This window comes from Leopardus geoffroyi, chromosome A1 (genome assembly GCF_018350155.1).
Source record: "Leopardus geoffroyi isolate Oge1 chromosome A1, O.geoffroyi_Oge1_pat1.0, whole genome shotgun sequence".
Lineage (NCBI taxonomy): Eukaryota > Metazoa > Chordata > Mammalia > Carnivora > Felidae > Leopardus > Leopardus geoffroyi.
Window position 1 is genome coordinate 173042965 of NC_059326.1, and position 16260 is coordinate 173059224.

General features: G+C 50.7%; 2 protein-coding genes across 2 annotated transcripts; one reads left to right on the forward strand and one right to left on the reverse strand.

Annotated features, from left to right (window-relative positions):
- The first annotated feature begins 6863 nt into the window (after positions 1 to 6863).
- On the forward strand, positions 6864 to 12525 carry MXD3 (MAX dimerization protein 3). The gene is made up of 6 exons (XM_045447342.1): positions 6864 to 8421; positions 8675 to 8780; positions 9430 to 9459; positions 9587 to 9701; positions 11768 to 11951; positions 12026 to 12525. The coding sequence occupies exons 1-6, from the start codon at positions 8352 to 8354 to the stop codon at positions 12139 to 12141; spliced, it is 621 nt and encodes a 206-aa protein (XP_045303298.1). The 5' UTR covers positions 6864 to 8351; the 3' UTR covers positions 12142 to 12525.
- Positions 12526 to 12600: 75 nt separating this feature from the next.
- Positions 12601 to 16003, reverse strand: PRELID1 (PRELI domain containing 1). Its single transcript, XM_045447332.1, has 5 exons — positions 15895 to 16003; positions 15109 to 15334; positions 13762 to 13875; positions 13570 to 13648; positions 12601 to 13338 (listed from the first exon to the last, which is right to left on the reverse strand). Exons 1-5 carry the CDS (start codon positions 15984 to 15986, stop codon positions 13190 to 13192), a joined length of 660 nt encoding a protein of 219 aa, XP_045303288.1. The 5' UTR covers positions 15987 to 16003; the 3' UTR covers positions 12601 to 13189.
- Positions 16004 to 16260: the final 257 nt, after the last annotated feature.

Genomic DNA, 16260 nt, shown 5'->3' on the forward strand with positions numbered 1-16260 from the left:
CTGTCAGATCATATATCCTCCAAGGAACACATTTTACAGCCCATAATGTCCAACAGTAGACAGAGGGATGTAAGTTTCAGAGGAATGGTTTGTTGAAAAATTGGAACATGCTAAATGTTCAGCTAAATGTTCAGCTAAAAAGCTGAAACTTTTTTTTTTTTTTTTTTTTGGTCTAAGACGGGGAAATAAAGGCATGAAGGACTGGCTTACACACCTCCATGAGTGTGTGCTCACACTCAACATGAGGCCAAGGGAGGGTCCCCACTAGAGAGATTCCTCTGCTTTTGGGGACGGATTTGGAGAAGAGGGAATGGGAAGAATGCTGGGATCACTGTACTTTCTAATTTTTCCCACATCACCTCAACTTCCTTTGTCCTACCTGATACAGTTGGTCCCAGGACCAGGCCTGCAACTGCAGGTGCCAGAAGCAGGGGATCCCTAAGTAAGAAACTATACCTTTAAACCTTTATGGCAGAATTGCTAAGGGTCTGATGGGGTAGGTTTTGCCTTCACCGCATCTGGCAAAATTGGGGCTGCCACTGAATGCAGCTGTATTGCCAAGTGGTGGTCTAGACAGGTTCACCTTAGTTCTGTACCCGTTAACTCCAGCCTTCCCCCCACCCCCGCCCCGACATGGAAGAGGCCTGAAAGGCCGGGGCGGGGGGGGGGGGGTGTATGCTAAACTAATATTTCTCCTGGCAACCTTGACCAGCAGTGGCCAAACCTAATACCCCTTCCAAAGGTAGAAAAGTTAGGCGGTCAATGGAGAAGAGGAGGAATGGTAGCTGGGGGTAAAGGAGTGAATGAGTGGCTTATGCAGTGAGGGAAATGCAGGATGGCATTGGCACTTGGGGAGAGGCTCAAAGTTGGATGTTGTTGTCTCTCAACCCAGTTACACCAGGTGCCTGAAATGGTGGAGATGCATGTTGCTGTGAGACCACTCTTGCTTTTGGGACCTAAAAAAAATTGAATGGGAGTCTGCAAACCTGAATGGTATCACTCTGGGGGACATTGCAGTCACACAGTGTGATGATGGACTAGATCAATTGTTAATGCCTGAGTGGGACTCTAGTAATGTGCCAGAGCTTTTCAGGACACATGTGCCAGCACACTCGATAGGGCGTATCACTGGGCTTATTACAGTACTGATACTGATAGATGTATTCAGAAATTGAATTAAAGCCTCCCCAGGAAGTAACACAGATGGAAAATGGCCTGAGAAAGCACTGTATTTACCTCAGTGTCAGCTAATTTCTTTTCTTCTTCTTCTTTTTTAAATTTTTCTGTCAGAGCCTTTTCCTGCTTATTATTATTTTTATTTGAGAGAGAGCAAGAGAGTGCGCACGCGTGCACGCAAGTCAGGAAGAGGAGCAGAGAGAGAGGGAATCCCGAGCAGACTCCCTCAGTGCAGAGCCCGACATGGGGCTCAGTCCTGTGACCCTGAGATCATGACCTCAGCCAAAATCAAGAGTAGGATGCTCAACTGACTGAGTCACCCAGGCACCCCAACGCCAGCTAATTTCTAAGCTGAATAGTTCTGCTTAGAACTAGTTTATCATAAGATACGGTGGTGGGGGATGAATAATTAAGACAAAAATATGAAAATGTATATACTGGCTTTATAATAGTGTCTTTAAATCTATCCCCACCTCCACACTGGCCCCTCCAAATCTTAGGGAGTATGATTATTTTGCTGTAAGAGTCTTGGCTGGAGACAAGGGTGGCATTTAACTTCACCACAGAAGAGGCCTCTGTCTTCTGCCCTCAGCTCTTGGAAGATGATCTTTGTTTGCCCAGAGGCTTAGGCTAGACAAGGAATGGCAATGTGATTTAAGGTGAGGCTTAGGGTCACATGGTAGCAGTCCACTGGAGACTTGAGATCAACCATATGGGGGCTTAATTAATCATGCCAATGTAATGGAGCCCCCAAAACTGAGAATGAGTCTTGGAATAGCCTCCCCAGTGCACAGTACTCTATGTGTATTGTCACACATTGATATTGGGAAAATAACATGTTCTGACTGCATGGGAAGAGGGTGTGGGAGTCCTCATAGTATCTCACAGTTCCCCAGACTCATGAGCTTCTTTCCTTGGCCAGTCTTCCTCAGTATCCTTTTCCTGTAAGAAACGGTATAATAGAGTGTATACAGTGAGTATTAGCATTAAGTGGGTTCTGTGAATCCTAACAAGTCCTCCCCAGTAGTTGTTTTGGGAATCCCCTGAACTTGCAGTTGGTGGAAGAAGTGACCGTGGTCTTGTGTAGATTGTGTTCACTCTTACTCTACAATTAGCTAAATTCCTCACAAAACTCTACTCAAGAGGAATCTGAATCTTAAGCTGTTTGTTCTGTCAGATAGGCAAGGACTTGGTCTCTCAGGAAAATAGATAAAACACACACACTTTGATAGACTTACAGTCTATTTTTCCTCACTTTTATGTTCTAGAATTAGAGAATTATAAAGCATATTTTCTTCTTCTCATGTCTTATAATCAAGAGAAAATATACTCAGCAGAAGTTTCACCAAAAAAACCCCAGTTACTGGAATTAGCAGATAAGGACATAAATGATTGTAAATATATAAAATAACTGGAAAAGAATAATAATAGGGATAGAGAAGGGGTATAATGAGTTGAAGAGTATTTCTCAAAAATTCTTGTCTATCCAGAACCTCAGAATGTGACCTGATGTGGAAATAGAGTCTTTACAGATGTAATTAGGTTAAAAATGAGGCCCTAATATTGGGCCCTAATCCAGTGACTGGTGTCCTTACAAGAAGAGGGAAACGGATACAGAGAGACACAGAGGAGAGGGCCTTGTGAAGACAGAGGCAGAGATTGAAGTGAGGCATTTGCAAGCCAAGGAATGCCAGTTGCTGGCAGCCACCAGAAGTGAGGAGGGAGGCCTGGAACAGATTGTCCCTCAGAACCTCAAACCCTGCTGACACCTGGATTTTGGACTTTTGACCTCCAGAACTGTGAGAGAATACATTCTTGTTGTTTCAGGCCATTCATTTTATAGTACTTTGTTATGGCCCTAGGAAATTAATACACAAGGTAATGAGATATCTTAGGATATGGTAGCAAACTTTTTAAAAAGGACCAAATGGAAATTCTAGATCTGAAAAATATAGTAGCTAAAATAAAAACCACAATGGATGGGCTAAACACCAAATTGGATGTTACAGAAGAAAGAATAAGTGAACTTGAAGACAAATAAATAGAATTTACCACACTGAAGCAGAGAGATTAAAAGAAAAAAACAAACCTGAGGGGTGCCTGGATGGCTCAGCTGGTTAAGCATCTGACTGTTGAATTCGGCTCAGGTCATGATCTCACAGTTCATGAGTTCAAGGCCCTCATTGGGCTCTGCGCTGCCAGTGCAGAGCCTGCTTGGGATTCTCTCTCTCTGCCCCCTGTCTCTGCCCCTTCCCCTTGTGTGCACACCCCCCCCCCCGAAATAAACATTAAAACACGTTTTGTTTTGTTTGTTTGTTTAACTTTGATGGATATTATTTTGCTTTGTTGTTTTTTATTTTAATTTTATTTTTTAAATTTACATCCAAATTAGCATACAGTGCAACAGTGATTTCAGGAGTAGATTCCTTAATGCCTCTTACCATTTAACCCATCCCCCCCTCCCACAACCCCTCTAGTAACCCTTTGTTTCTTCTCCATATTTAAGAGTCTCTTATGTTTTGTCCCCCTGTTTTTATATTATTTTTGCTTCCCTTCCCTTATGTTCATCTGTTATGTGTCTTAAAGTCTTCATATGAGTGAAGTCATATGATATTTGTCTTTCTCTGACTAATTTTGCTTAGCATAATACCTCTAGTTCCATCCACATAGTTGCAAGTGGCAAGATTTCATTCTTTTTGATTGCCAAGTAATACTCCATTGTGTGTGTGTGTGTGTGTGTGTACACACACACACACACACACACACACACACACACATCTTCTTTATCCATTCATCCATCAGTGGACATTGGGCTCTTTCCATGCTTTGGCTGTTGTTGATAGTGCTGCTATAAACATTGGGGTGCATATGTCCCTTCGAAACAGCATACCTGTATCCCTTGGATAAATACCTAGTAGTGCAATTGCTGGATCGTAGGGTAGTTCTATTTTTAATTTTTTTGAGGAACCTCCATACTGTTTTCTAGAGTGGCTGCACCTGCTTGCATTCCCACCAACAATGCAAAAGAGATCCTTTTTCTCCTTATCCTCGCCAACATCTGTTGTTGCCTGAGTTGTTAATGTTAGCCATTCTGACAGGTGTAAGGTGGCATCTCATTGTGGTTTTGATTTGTATTTCCGTGATGATGAGTGATGTTGAGCATCTTTTCATGTGTTGGTTTGCCATCTGGATGTCTTTTTTGGAAAAGTGTCTATTCATGTCTTTTGCCCATTTCTTCCCTGTATTATTTGTTCTTTGGGTGTTGAGTTTGATAAGTTCTTTATAGATTTTGGATCCTAACCCTTTATCTGCTATGTCATTTGCAAATATCTGCTCCCATTCTGTCGGTTGCCTTTTAGTTTTGCTGATTGTTTCCTTCACTGTGCAGAAGCTTTTTATTTTGATGAGGTCCCAATAGCTCATTTTTGCCTTTGTTTCCCTTGCCTCTGGAGATGTGTTGAGTAAGAAGTTGCTGCAGCTAAGGTCAAAGAGGTTTTTGCCTGCTTTCTTCTAGAGGATTTTGATGGCTTCCTGCCTCACATTTAGTTCTCTCATCCATTTTGAGTTTATTTTTGTGTATAGTGTAAGCAAGTGGTCCAGGTTCATTTTTCTACATGTCATGTTCCAGTTTTCCCAGCACCACTTGCTGAAGAGACTGTCTTTCTTCCATTGGATATTATTTCTTGCTTTGTCAAAGATTAGTTGGCCATATGTTTGTGGGTCCATTTCTGGGTTCTCTATTCTGTTCCATTGATCTGAGTGTTTTTGTGCTGACATTAAAAAATGTTTAAAAAAAAAAAAACCCAGGGGTGCCTGGGTGGCTCAGTTGGGTAAGCATCTGACTTCAACTCAGGTCACGATCTCACGGTCCATGAGTTTGAGCCCTGCGTTGGGCTCTGGGCTGATGGCTCGGAGCCTGGAGCCTGCTTCCGATTCTGTGTCTCTCCGCCCCTCCCCCGTTCATGCTCCATCTCTCTCTGTCTCAAAAATAAATAAACGTTAAAAAAAAAAAAAGCCCAGACCACACTAACAACATCACTTAGCATTGATATATTATGATACTGGGAAGCATACATGAAATTGGGATCAAGAGAAAGAAAATAGGGCAGGAAAAAATATTTGAAGAAATAAAGACTGAAAAACTTTCCAGAAACTCACAACATTCTTAAGACAGATACAAAGAAGTCACACCCAGGTGTACCATAGCCAACAGCTGAAAACCATCATCAAGAGAAAACTTAAAAGGAGATAGAGGGAAATGACACATCCCTCCCCATCCTCCCCACCTGCCCTGTTTCCTGAGAGGTAGGTGTTGCTTCCTGCCCCCCCCCCCCCCCCCCCGGGTGGTGGCCCTGACAGTCTCCATGCTGTTTGTAGCTTGAATCCCACCCGTGACTTTCAGGATGAAGTTTGGTCTTCAGTGTGATCACTGTAGTTCCCTTGCAGCTGCTCTGTCACTTCCCACAACTTCTAGTTGGAGTGTCTCTAGTTTTTCAAGTGTGCCTTGCTACCTTCTTCTGGGAACTCTCCTTCTTCAGAATCCCTCCCTGCCATCTTTCCCTCCATTCCAAGCTGGACCTCCTGGGTCCTAGAGGTCTGAGTAGTAGGTTTGTGCCTGCACTGTATGGGTACTGATGTTAGTGAAATAAGATTGGAAATTCATTCACAAGCCTTGTGTGGCATCCTTTCTTCAGACATAATTAACTGTGGGTGAGGGTTTAGAGAACCAGTCAGCCTACCGTGGGCCTTGCCAGCCTCTATGGAGTCAGTCTGCACCATGCTCATTTTCTGTATGCTAGCCACATCGGCCTTCTTTTGGTCTGCATGCAGTCTTTTCAGCCTCAGGCCTTTGCACCTGTTGCTCCTCTGTGTGGAATTCTACATACCTCCTATACAGAGATTACACCTAGTCACCACTTGCCCAGAAAAACCTCTGACCTCCTGGATTAGGACACACACATGCTTCTAAGAACTTGCCTTTACACTCTGTCTTTTCCTATGAGGACCTGTCCAAGTTGTAACTCTTTTGTGTGATTACTATGTCGGTCCCTATCCCTCTTGCCTGTGAGCTCTGCAAAGGCAGGAACTCTGTCTGGTTTTGCCCATTTTGTATTCTCCAGTAACCAGCACAGAGTCTGGGGTCCAGTAACTGCTCTGGTAATACCTTGTGAGTGAATGGATGGGTGAATGGGTGGGCAGTTCCAGCAGTAGTTTGGCCCTAGAATATTAGCGGTTCCTCTAGGAGTGACTCCTAGAGAAACCCGAAGGTTTTTCCCCTCAAGGACTAACTGCTTTGTATCATGTGTTTCCCAGGACTCTTTTTTTTTTTTTTTTAATGTTTGTTTATTTAAAAAAAAAAAATTTTTTTTTTTCCCAACGTTTATTTCTGGGACAGAGAGAGACAGAGCATGAACGGGGGAGGGGCAGAGAGAGAGGGAGACACAGAATCGGAAGCAGGCTCCAGGCTCTGAGCCATCAGCCCAGAGCCCGACGCGGGGCTCGAACTCCCGGACCGCGAGATCGTGACCTGGCTGAAGTCGGACGCCCAACCGACTGCGCCACCCAGGTGCCCCAATGTTTGTTTATTTTTGAGAGAGATACAGAGTGCAAGCAGGCGAGGGGTAGAGAGAGAGAGACAGAATCTGAAACGGGCTCCAGGCCCGAGCTGTCAGCACAGAGCCCAACGCGCCGCTCGAACTCATGATCAACTCAGGATTCGCGAGATCATGACCTGAGCCGAAGTCCGAGGCTTAACCAACTGAACCACCCAGGCGCCCCCCAGGACTGTCTCTTAATAAAAGAATCCTTCCTCTCCTCCTCCCTCTCCATTTCACACTCAGCCCCAGCCTGGCTTAATTCTCCACCCTGTAACAGCTGCTTTCATCTTCCTGTCTCCACGGTTAGGACTGTCACTGTTCCCGCAGGTTTGGCACACCTACTGGTGCTGCCCTTAGAAGTCACTGCATATACTCCTTTAGAAAGCTAAAACGTCATGTTAAAGAAGTGGCCCTGAACTCAGGTAACCAGGGGCTCAGTGGGAGGAAGAAACCTGCGTCTGGTTGCCCTGGCCTCAGAAGTCAGCTGCAGCGTACTGGGCACAGATGGGCAAGGGCTCTTGTCCTGCGACAGCGCTGTCGTCACAGGGCTTCCTGAACTTACAGGAGCGAGATCACTTCCCAGTCACACGGCTGAGAAGCAGCAGGGACAGGAGAGGAACCCAACCTTGTCGGCTCCAGAACCCAGGGCTCCCCTACAAACTAGGTCGCCTGCTTCCAGAGTATGGCCTGGTTTGTGAAGTTGGTACCCCCTACTGACATTTTCCTAGCAACAATAGTTTCCCTGCAGATGAGGGGGAGGAGGAGCCAGGAGACCATTCCCCTTCACCACAATAGGAAGCTGAGGCCTAGCAGGGGTCTGCAGGGGCAGATGGCAGGCAGGCTAGGGCACAGACCCCCGAGCCTTGAGAGCTGGATCCGTGCCCCCTCCCCTGGCGCCTGCGCACTGCAGTTCCGTTCCCGCCCAACCCCGCCCAATCGCCCGGGTTTTCAAATTTGAAACCTGCTCGTTTTCCCGCCCGAACTTGTAGGCCAGCGGAGGGGGAGGGTGGGGCCGAACGCAGCCAATAGTGCCTCACAAGCTCCCCGGCCCCGCCCTGAAGGTGACGACAGCAAGCCGCAGTAGGCAATGGGCAAATGGGCAAAGGTGCCCGCTGGCCCCGCCTCCATGGCGCCCACGTGCAGCAGTCGAGCTGGGGCCTCCCAGAGACCACGGGTGCCCGGATTACCATTCTAGGGGCAGAGTCTTCGCTATCAACACCGGGCTGGAAACTGAGGCCCTGATACTCCAAGTAGTCGGCGTGGGGTCGCTGAACGAAATGGGCAAGATGCGGCCCCATTCAGCCTGGGGACTCACTCAAAAACTGGGCCTGGAGGAAGCGCCTGTGGCAGCCCTGGGAGTCTGAGGGGCCGGGCTGGCTCGTGGAGGTGGGCTGCGGTTCCCTGGTCCCTTTCCAGAGGGGCGGGGCCAAGAACTGGGCCGTCCGGGGGCGGGGTGTCTCGGAGGCGGGGCCGGGGCCCCTGTGTTTGTTGCACCGTGTCAGTTACATTGTAACAAAAGTGGTGCAGCCGCTCTTCGGGCCAGCACCTTAGGCCCGCCCGCCACCAGCTGTCTCCGACATGGAACCTGTGGCCAGCAATATCCAGGTCCTGCTGCAGGCGGCCGAGTTCCTAGAGCGCCGCGAGAGAGGTGAGGAAGAAACATTGGTCAGACTCCAGGCAGCAACCTCGCTGACACAGGCCTGGACTAGACTTGGCTCCCAACTGGAAGGATGCATGCATGGCCTTAGGCAGTAACCCTGAGGCACCCTTTCTCAGTTTGGCGGGGTGGTGGGGTTGGGAAAACGGCCCTGGCGCCAAAAACCCTTCCCTGACCGTGCCTTGCCAGGGGCGCCTGCAGGGACCAGCCCCAGCCTGAAGCGGGCGGGGGCTGTCTCTGGCAGAAGCTGAGCATGGCTACGCGTCCCTGTGCCCGCACCGCAGTCCGGGCCCAGTCAACAAGAGGAGGAAGCGATCCCCCCAAGCTTCTGGCACGCTGGACAGTGGGCGGTGAGGAGTGCTGGGGACGGTGGGGAGAGGAGGGGGGATGGGTCCCTTCACCGGGCCTCACCTTTGCCCACTTCCTCCTTGTTGCTTGCATCTTCTGGGCCAGATCCTCACTCTGGAGGCAGTTCAGACCTCTCCTGCCATCTCCTCACTCCCCTCTATTCGTTCAGGGACTATTTCTTGAGCACCCCTGTTGTGTCAGGAGCTATAAATAGGATACTTCAGGGTCCTTCTTCCACTCACACTAGCACACTCCACATCTCACTCCACTCGATTTCTCCCACAGGCTTCCTCCTCTTCTCTCGTGTCAGCCCTTTGCACATGCTATTCCCTCCAATTTTAATGCCTCTCCTTCCACTGCCCACTTTGGATAGCTTGTTTCTGGCCCAGCTCAACTGTCATCTCTGCCCAGGAAGCCCTTCCTGACTGCTGGTAGGTGGCCTCTTTCGGACCCCACAACCACCTGGGCAGGCCTCCCAGCTTTTGGCCCCATTTGTCTTTCTCTCTTGGGGATTCCAGTGCCCAAGGCCGGCACAAGATCCCCACATTGGGCTAGTTTGGAGCAGACAACTATAGTGGATTTTAAGCCCCTGGGACTGAGGGTGTGGTAGTAGCTGACACCCCCTCACCCCATCCTCCCTGGCATTGACAGGTCTGTGCACAACGAGCTGGAGAAGCGCAGGTGAGTCCTAGCTTTGCCTGACATCACCAGGCCCCAGGAACCACCTCCCTCTGGCCTCCCCTCCCCTACTGCCCCTGTGGCCAGCAAGGCTGGGCTGGCACTGCCCTTCAGACCCCTTCCCCTGCAGGAGGGCCCAGTTGAAGAGGTGCCTGGAAGAGCTAAAACAGCAGATGCCCCTCGGGGCTGACTGTGCCCGGTACACCACACTGAGCCTTCTGCGCTGGGCCAGGATGCATATCCAGGTATGGAGCTACCCCTGCACCCTGGGGCCAACCTGCCAGAACTCCTGAGAGGTATAGTAGGGAGGGGCTGAGTGGAACTGGGGAGAGAGGCCTGAGGTCATAGGTCAACAGTGTGACATGGGACAGTTCTCTATGCTTTTAGCTTCCATATGTGTGAAGTAGGAAGAAAAGCAGAAAGTAAGGATTGCTATGAGGCTTGAGCTTGCTCAGTAAATGTTCACGGCTATTACAGCTATTGTATCACCTCAATCCTAACTGGCAAGTCACTTAGCCTCTCTGGACTTTACCCTCCTCTGTAAGGAGGGACATGTCTGTTGACAATATTTTGATGTGTCATGTGTCAGGGTCCCTAGAACTGCAGAGGGCTGGTTTTCACTCTCCCACTCTCCCGTCCTTCAAGGCCTCCGGTTCTGAGCCCTCTACTCTGATACCATTTTGGAGAGTAGTTCCAGAGGCCAGGAGAGGGGAAGGTCAGAGGAAGTCAGTCACCTATCCTCCCAGGGCCCTTCTGCTGCCTGGGCTAAGCTCAGCACCCCCTGGTGGACAGGAGTGGGGTATGCCCCAGGCAGCACCCCTACTCCCACCCCCAATGGGAGCTTAGGGAATGGACTAAAAGTGGCCTTGGAAACAAGAGGCCTTTTCTTGTCCTTTTGGCCTAGGAAGAAATGGGGGCACAGGAGGCTAAGGACCAAGCAGCACAGCTAATGAGAGGCAGAATCATAACCCAGGCCCAAGTTCCCTGATTTGCAGTTTCCTTCAAGTGTTTATTGAGCACCTGTTCTACCAGGACCTGTTGTAGGCACCAGGGGTTGTGGTAGAGAGATCCAGGTGCTTATGCAGCAAGTAAATCACGGTGTAGGGAACGTCAGCACCACCCCATAGTGCCTGCATCCCTGGACTCTGTTGAAGGACACCCTGGTCAGGTAGCAGGCCCATTTCTCACATGGAGCTTGCCTGGCGTGGTTCTTGGAGAGATAATGTGTGCCCCTTGGGTGCTGGCTGGCCCATGGGCAGGAGCTAGGGATTGCTCCTTCCTTGAAGTCCTATATCTCCTGTCCTGTCCCTACCTGTTTTGCCTTCTCCAGGCCGTCTTCCATCTTGCCCTAGAATGTTCTTTGTAGCACATAGATGTCCTTAGGTCTACTGCTGGAAACCTTCTGTGGCTCTTGACAGGACAGTCCCAGTTCCTGCAAAACTGCAGGCCCTTCACAACTCAGGCCTTGCTACTGGTCAGCTTTTGGTCTCCCATATCCCTGTGCCCCACCAGAAAAGCTTGTCTCCATGCTGTTCTCAGTTTCCCTCTGCTATGATGCTTCTTCCTGCCCCATTTTGCCTAGGCAGCTCTTACTTATCCTTCTGCACCCAGTACAAGTGTCCCCTCATCCAGTACTCCCCTTCTTGTTGACTAATGCAGACTTCTGCCCACCAAAGGCTCTGGTGGGAGGACCCTTGGCCCTCCAAGTCCCCGGAACCCAGGCTGGCAGAGCTTGAGGAGGATTAATGCTGAAGGTGCAGGGTTCCTGGGAGAGTCTTGACTAGGAGTCATAAACTGGTAGCCTCGGTTCGGTCTACAGTTTTCTAAAAATTTAAATTAGTTGGCAGCACTTAAAAGGACATTTGACATGAAAAAGTCTGACTTTCCAGCTTCTCTTAAAGAAATTAGGATGTCTGGCAGCACCAAGCCCATTTGCATGTGGCTGTAACTGGCTATTACCTGGAGGTGGCCACCTTGAGCCGTGGTGCCCACTTGCAGGCGTGCGGCAGTCCTCCCCAAAACCTGCTGCTTGCCACTACAAGACTCCTTTCACATCGCTGGACCAGGCTCTGAAGGCCTGAGATCGTGGTGCCCGCCCTCCCCAACTCCTCAACATGAGAGCGTTCACAGGCCATTTACATGGGCCCGGAGGGCAGGAGGGCTGGCTTCCCGGAAGATGCGGGAGCTCTCTGGGGCCCAAATTTAGACGCCCCTGGTCCGGAGCGGACAGTCACTGTTGAGGTGTGGTGGGATGAGCCCCGGGCCCCCAGGCAGCTGACCCCACAGCCCCTTGCTCCCTTGGGACCTGCAGAAGCTTGAGGAGCAGGAGCAGCAGGCGCGGCGGCTCAAGGAGAAGCTGCGCAGTAAGCAGCAGAGCCTGCAGCAGCAGCTGGAGCAGCTCCGGGGGCTGGCGGGGCCAGGTGAGAGGGAGCGGCCACGGGCAGACAGCCTGGACTCTTCAGGCCTCTCGTCGGAGCGTTCGGACTCAGACCAAGGTGAGTGCCCCAAAGCTGAGGGGTTGTGTAGACTGAGTGGGCCGGGTCTGCTGACTGGACCCTTCCCTGTGTAGAGGAGGCAGAGGTGGACGTGGAGAGCCTGGTGTTCGGGGGCGAGGCTGAGCTGCTGCGGGGCTTCGGCGCAGGCCAGGAGCACAGCTACTCACACAGCAGAACCACCTGGCTATGACCTTCACCGCCCCAAAGTGGGCCTCTACCCTCAGCATACTCTCCGCTCTGCCGGCAGGAGTCCTCCCCAAAGCCTCAGGGGCTGCTCGGAGTCACCTCCTGTTGCAATGGACTAAAAGGACCCTGAGTGGGAATAGGTGCCTGCCCCCAACCTTGCCGCCGGCTGTCCCTCCTGGGGAAGGGGTGCCTGGGTTTCCCCTGAGCCCCACAGGGCAGGCAGCTTAGGCCTGGGCCACTCTTCCAGGCCTTTTTTTTGTAGCACTTGGCTCTGCTGTCCCCAAGGGGGCAGGAAGCCTCTTGGGCCCTCACATTCCTTCCTAGACAAGGCTCTCTGGCCTTTGTCCCAGATACTGTACAGTATTTTCATTAAAAGCCTCTTTACTAACTTCCTGTACATGGTCTTGCCCGATGAAAATGGGGAACTCCCAGCCGCAGACAAACTGGAAAAGAGGAAATGAGATCAGTAGCCATTACTGACACTGTTGACCATACCAGCAGTGTCCCTTTAATTTTCACAGTTGGGGGCTGTCTGTCCCCAATTCATGGGCAGGATGAGGCTGAGTGAGATGACTTGCCTGAGGTCCAAAGCCAGGAAAGCACGGAGTCAAGATTCAAACTAAAGCTTTCTGACTCCAGAGCTAGGGCTGACTGAATTCAACAAGTATTTATTGAGTGCCTGTTATGTGCTAGGCATTGTTCCAGGTACTTGGGACACATCAGAGAGTGCAATAAAGGTCCCTGCCCTCATGGAGCTTACAGTCTAGCATTTATTACCACTGCATCTGCACAATGCCTGTGACCCTGGGCACTTTACCGCGCCTCTCTGTGCCTGTCCTCAGCTGCCCGATGCGGGAGTAAGCAGGCCCAGCTCAGACATGGTAACATGCCTGGTGCACTGTAAATGGCAAATGGGACACCCACCCTCAACCCACCACCCAGACAGTAGAAAGGGCTGGAAGTTGACTTTTAATTATAAAGTACAAGGGGGAAAGGGTGGAGGGATTTGAGCCGGGTGGTCAGGTGTCCTACCGCACCAGGGCCTGGGCTAGCTACACAAACTGCTGCTGCTGCTGTTGCTGCTTGGTGGCCGCCTTGCTGGCAAGGTCCTTGGCCTTTTCTGTAGCTGCCAGTGCCGTCTCCTTTGCCTTCTCCTTGGCTTCCTTGGCTGTCTCAACAAGGGTTTTGGAAGGGGCCTCACCTGCAGCAAAGGGCAGGGGCTGGCTTCAGAGAATGCCAAGAAGACCTATTTCATCACCCCTCCATGACATTCACCCTCTTTGGGCCAGGCCCCATTGGAAAGGTGGTATTTGCCCCAGGGGAGAGATCAGGAGTCCCAGGCTTAGAGTGGGGTGGTGATAGCCACAGACTCCACACAAATCAGGGCAGCTAGGACTTGACTCCAGCTTCTCTTTGTGCCCAGAGCCCTCACCTTGCAACTTGGCCAAGATGTATTCAAAGCCCTTCATAGTCTTGGTCACATTGCTTTTGAACCGGGCAAGGCCAAATTCCTGGCAAAAGAAGAAAGGGGTAAAGATTTGGAGCTTCCCACTGATCCCTAGCCAAGCCTTTGTGCCAAATGCCTGGGCCCCCCAAGACCCAGCACCCCCACAAAGCTGCTCACCTGGACAGCTCTGGAGACACCAAATAAACTAGAGGAGACCCAGGCTTCCCGGCGGATTTCGGTCCAGCCGCTGTTATCAGAGTTCACACAGTAAACACATCGTTCCTCCACCACCTGTGCAGGGAATCAGGCCAACCACAACTGTGGGGGTGTCTTTCACTTTACCAAACTTGCACATCAATGTGATCCCCTGCCTCTCTTTCACAAGGTAAGGCAATAAAATGAAAACCTACTTCTTTCACTTACTGTATGCCAAATCTGCATTTTAGGAAGAGCAAGAACGTAAAAAAGGCCATTTTGCTAACACCTTTCCTCTAACTCTTCAAACTAAAAGGCATACAGACTCGAGGTCAGTAGGGTGCCTTCCAGCTCTATCCTGGTCCTGGATTTTGTTTGCTAGGTTTCCATGCAGTGCTTTTAGCCTGCCTTCCACCACTACAGCTCTTGAGCTCCCATTTCCAAAATGGAAATCTGGCAATCGTCACAGCTCATTATCAGAGAAGTGGACCAGTATTTCCAAAAGAAACACTTAAAACACATGTCTTGACTGCTGGATCACTATCTTTGTAATTTATAAAAACAGGTTATGCCCTCAGGATAGTCTGCTGTGAAGCCTTCAGAAAACTCTGGGGGAGAATATCAAGGTGCCTGCTCACTCTGTGACCTTGCAGGTGACTTCCCCTCTCTGAACCTCACTTCCCTCTTTGCATAATAGAGAGTAATACCCACCTTTCCAGAGTCACTGTGAAGATTAGCTGAGAAAGAGAATGAAGAGTTCTCTGAAAGCTTTTAGAATATTCACAAGTGAGAAAATACTGCACTAGCTTTCTTTAAAGTTTTCAAGCTTTTTAATGTGCAAAAAATCAAAACGTGTATGAACCTCTTCCACCAAAATCTCAGACAAAAATCCATTACATAAGACAGATAAATGTCTTAATAAACATCATAAGACAGGACTCCTCTAATTATGGGGCAAGAGGCCCAGAACCTCTCCCCTCTGAGGCACAAAGGAATTCCTTATGGCTTGATGGACTCCTGTTTGAAAATTACCACCTCCCTTCCTCATCATCACTCCTGTGAGCCCAAACTATACATGTGCCAGGCACAGTGAGGGTACTCTGTATTTAATACTTGGAACAACTCTGTAGAACAGTTACCCTCAGTATCAATGAGTTAAAAGACTGGTCCAGAGATACCAGCTGAAGAGATCATCTGAGTTACACTCTAGAGCTATCACTCCCTAGTAACCCAGATCTGCCCCAGACCATAGAAGTTCCTTCATGGCTCCCTAGCCATAGGTACCTAGAGTTTTCTACTTCTGGGGGAACAAGGGGAGGGTAGTCTCACCATCAGCCGGGCATGGTTGATGTTCCAGGTGAAGGTGGTCATGGTCTGGTTCTGCGGGTCCACAATAGAATCCTCCAGGATGTACACCGAGTGAGCAACATTGGCAGGAAACAGTCGCTCGGCCCAGCGGGGCATCCTGTTAGTCTTGGTCAGGAGACGCCGGGACAGGAGCTTCTGGTCAGGGGTCACCTCCCGGTGCACTATGTCTTCCGTCAAGACATGTTTGCTGCAAGTATCAGAGTAAAGGTGACTCTAGGGAGCATGCCGCCTGTTGGGTTTCCCATTTGGAGCCTCCTGGCCCAGAATGGCCATGCCTTCCCCAAACTTGGCACGATCACCTGCAGTGATAAGTGGCGTGCCTCGGACCTAATCTAGAGTTCGTTGAGCCTATCCGCAAATTCCAACTCCCGCCCCCTTGCTGACCGGTCCAGCTGGACCTCATGATTTATTACACCCGTGGAGAATGCCACAGGCACTGAAGTTGGCCAACGCCCGGATTTCCAACCTCAAGATCCCTCCCAACTCAAGTTCCCCCGCCTCTTCCTGTCTCACCACCCCGAAATGAGAGAACCTTGGACTACAGCCTCAAGTAAACCACCGCCCAGGCCCAGCCTCTTTCCACTACCTTGCAGGCCTGGCCGCTTCCCGGATAGGGTTTTCTTAACCTACAGATGGCCACGGTTCCGCCGATCCCCTACCTCCGACTCGATGTCGAGTCCTTCCCGGCCCCACACTTTGATCTCCAAACAGCGAGAGGGGAGGACTGCTCTTTCCAGGGCCACGTACCTATAGGGATTCGGGTACCGCTGCCAGAAGGCAGCGAACACTTGGTCCCAGGAACTCCGGAGCACGCTCTGGCCCAGGAAATATTTCACCATCGTCCCGGCCGGGGCGGGCTCAGCATCCAAGCAGCATCAGGGGTGCAAAGCCCGGGGTGGGCACGCGGAGGCCGGGCCGCGGCTCGGCGCACGCCCTCCAGGCTCGCAGCTCAGTCACCACCGCACCGCGCCCAAGAAGCCGCCGCCGCCATGAGGAGTTGTCCGACCGCGCGCAACTTCCGGCGCATCCGCGCAGTACCCACCACTTCCGGCGCCCGCACACGTGATCCAGCGGCCCCGCCCCTCCCTCCTCACCCCTCCCCCTCCCCCGCGG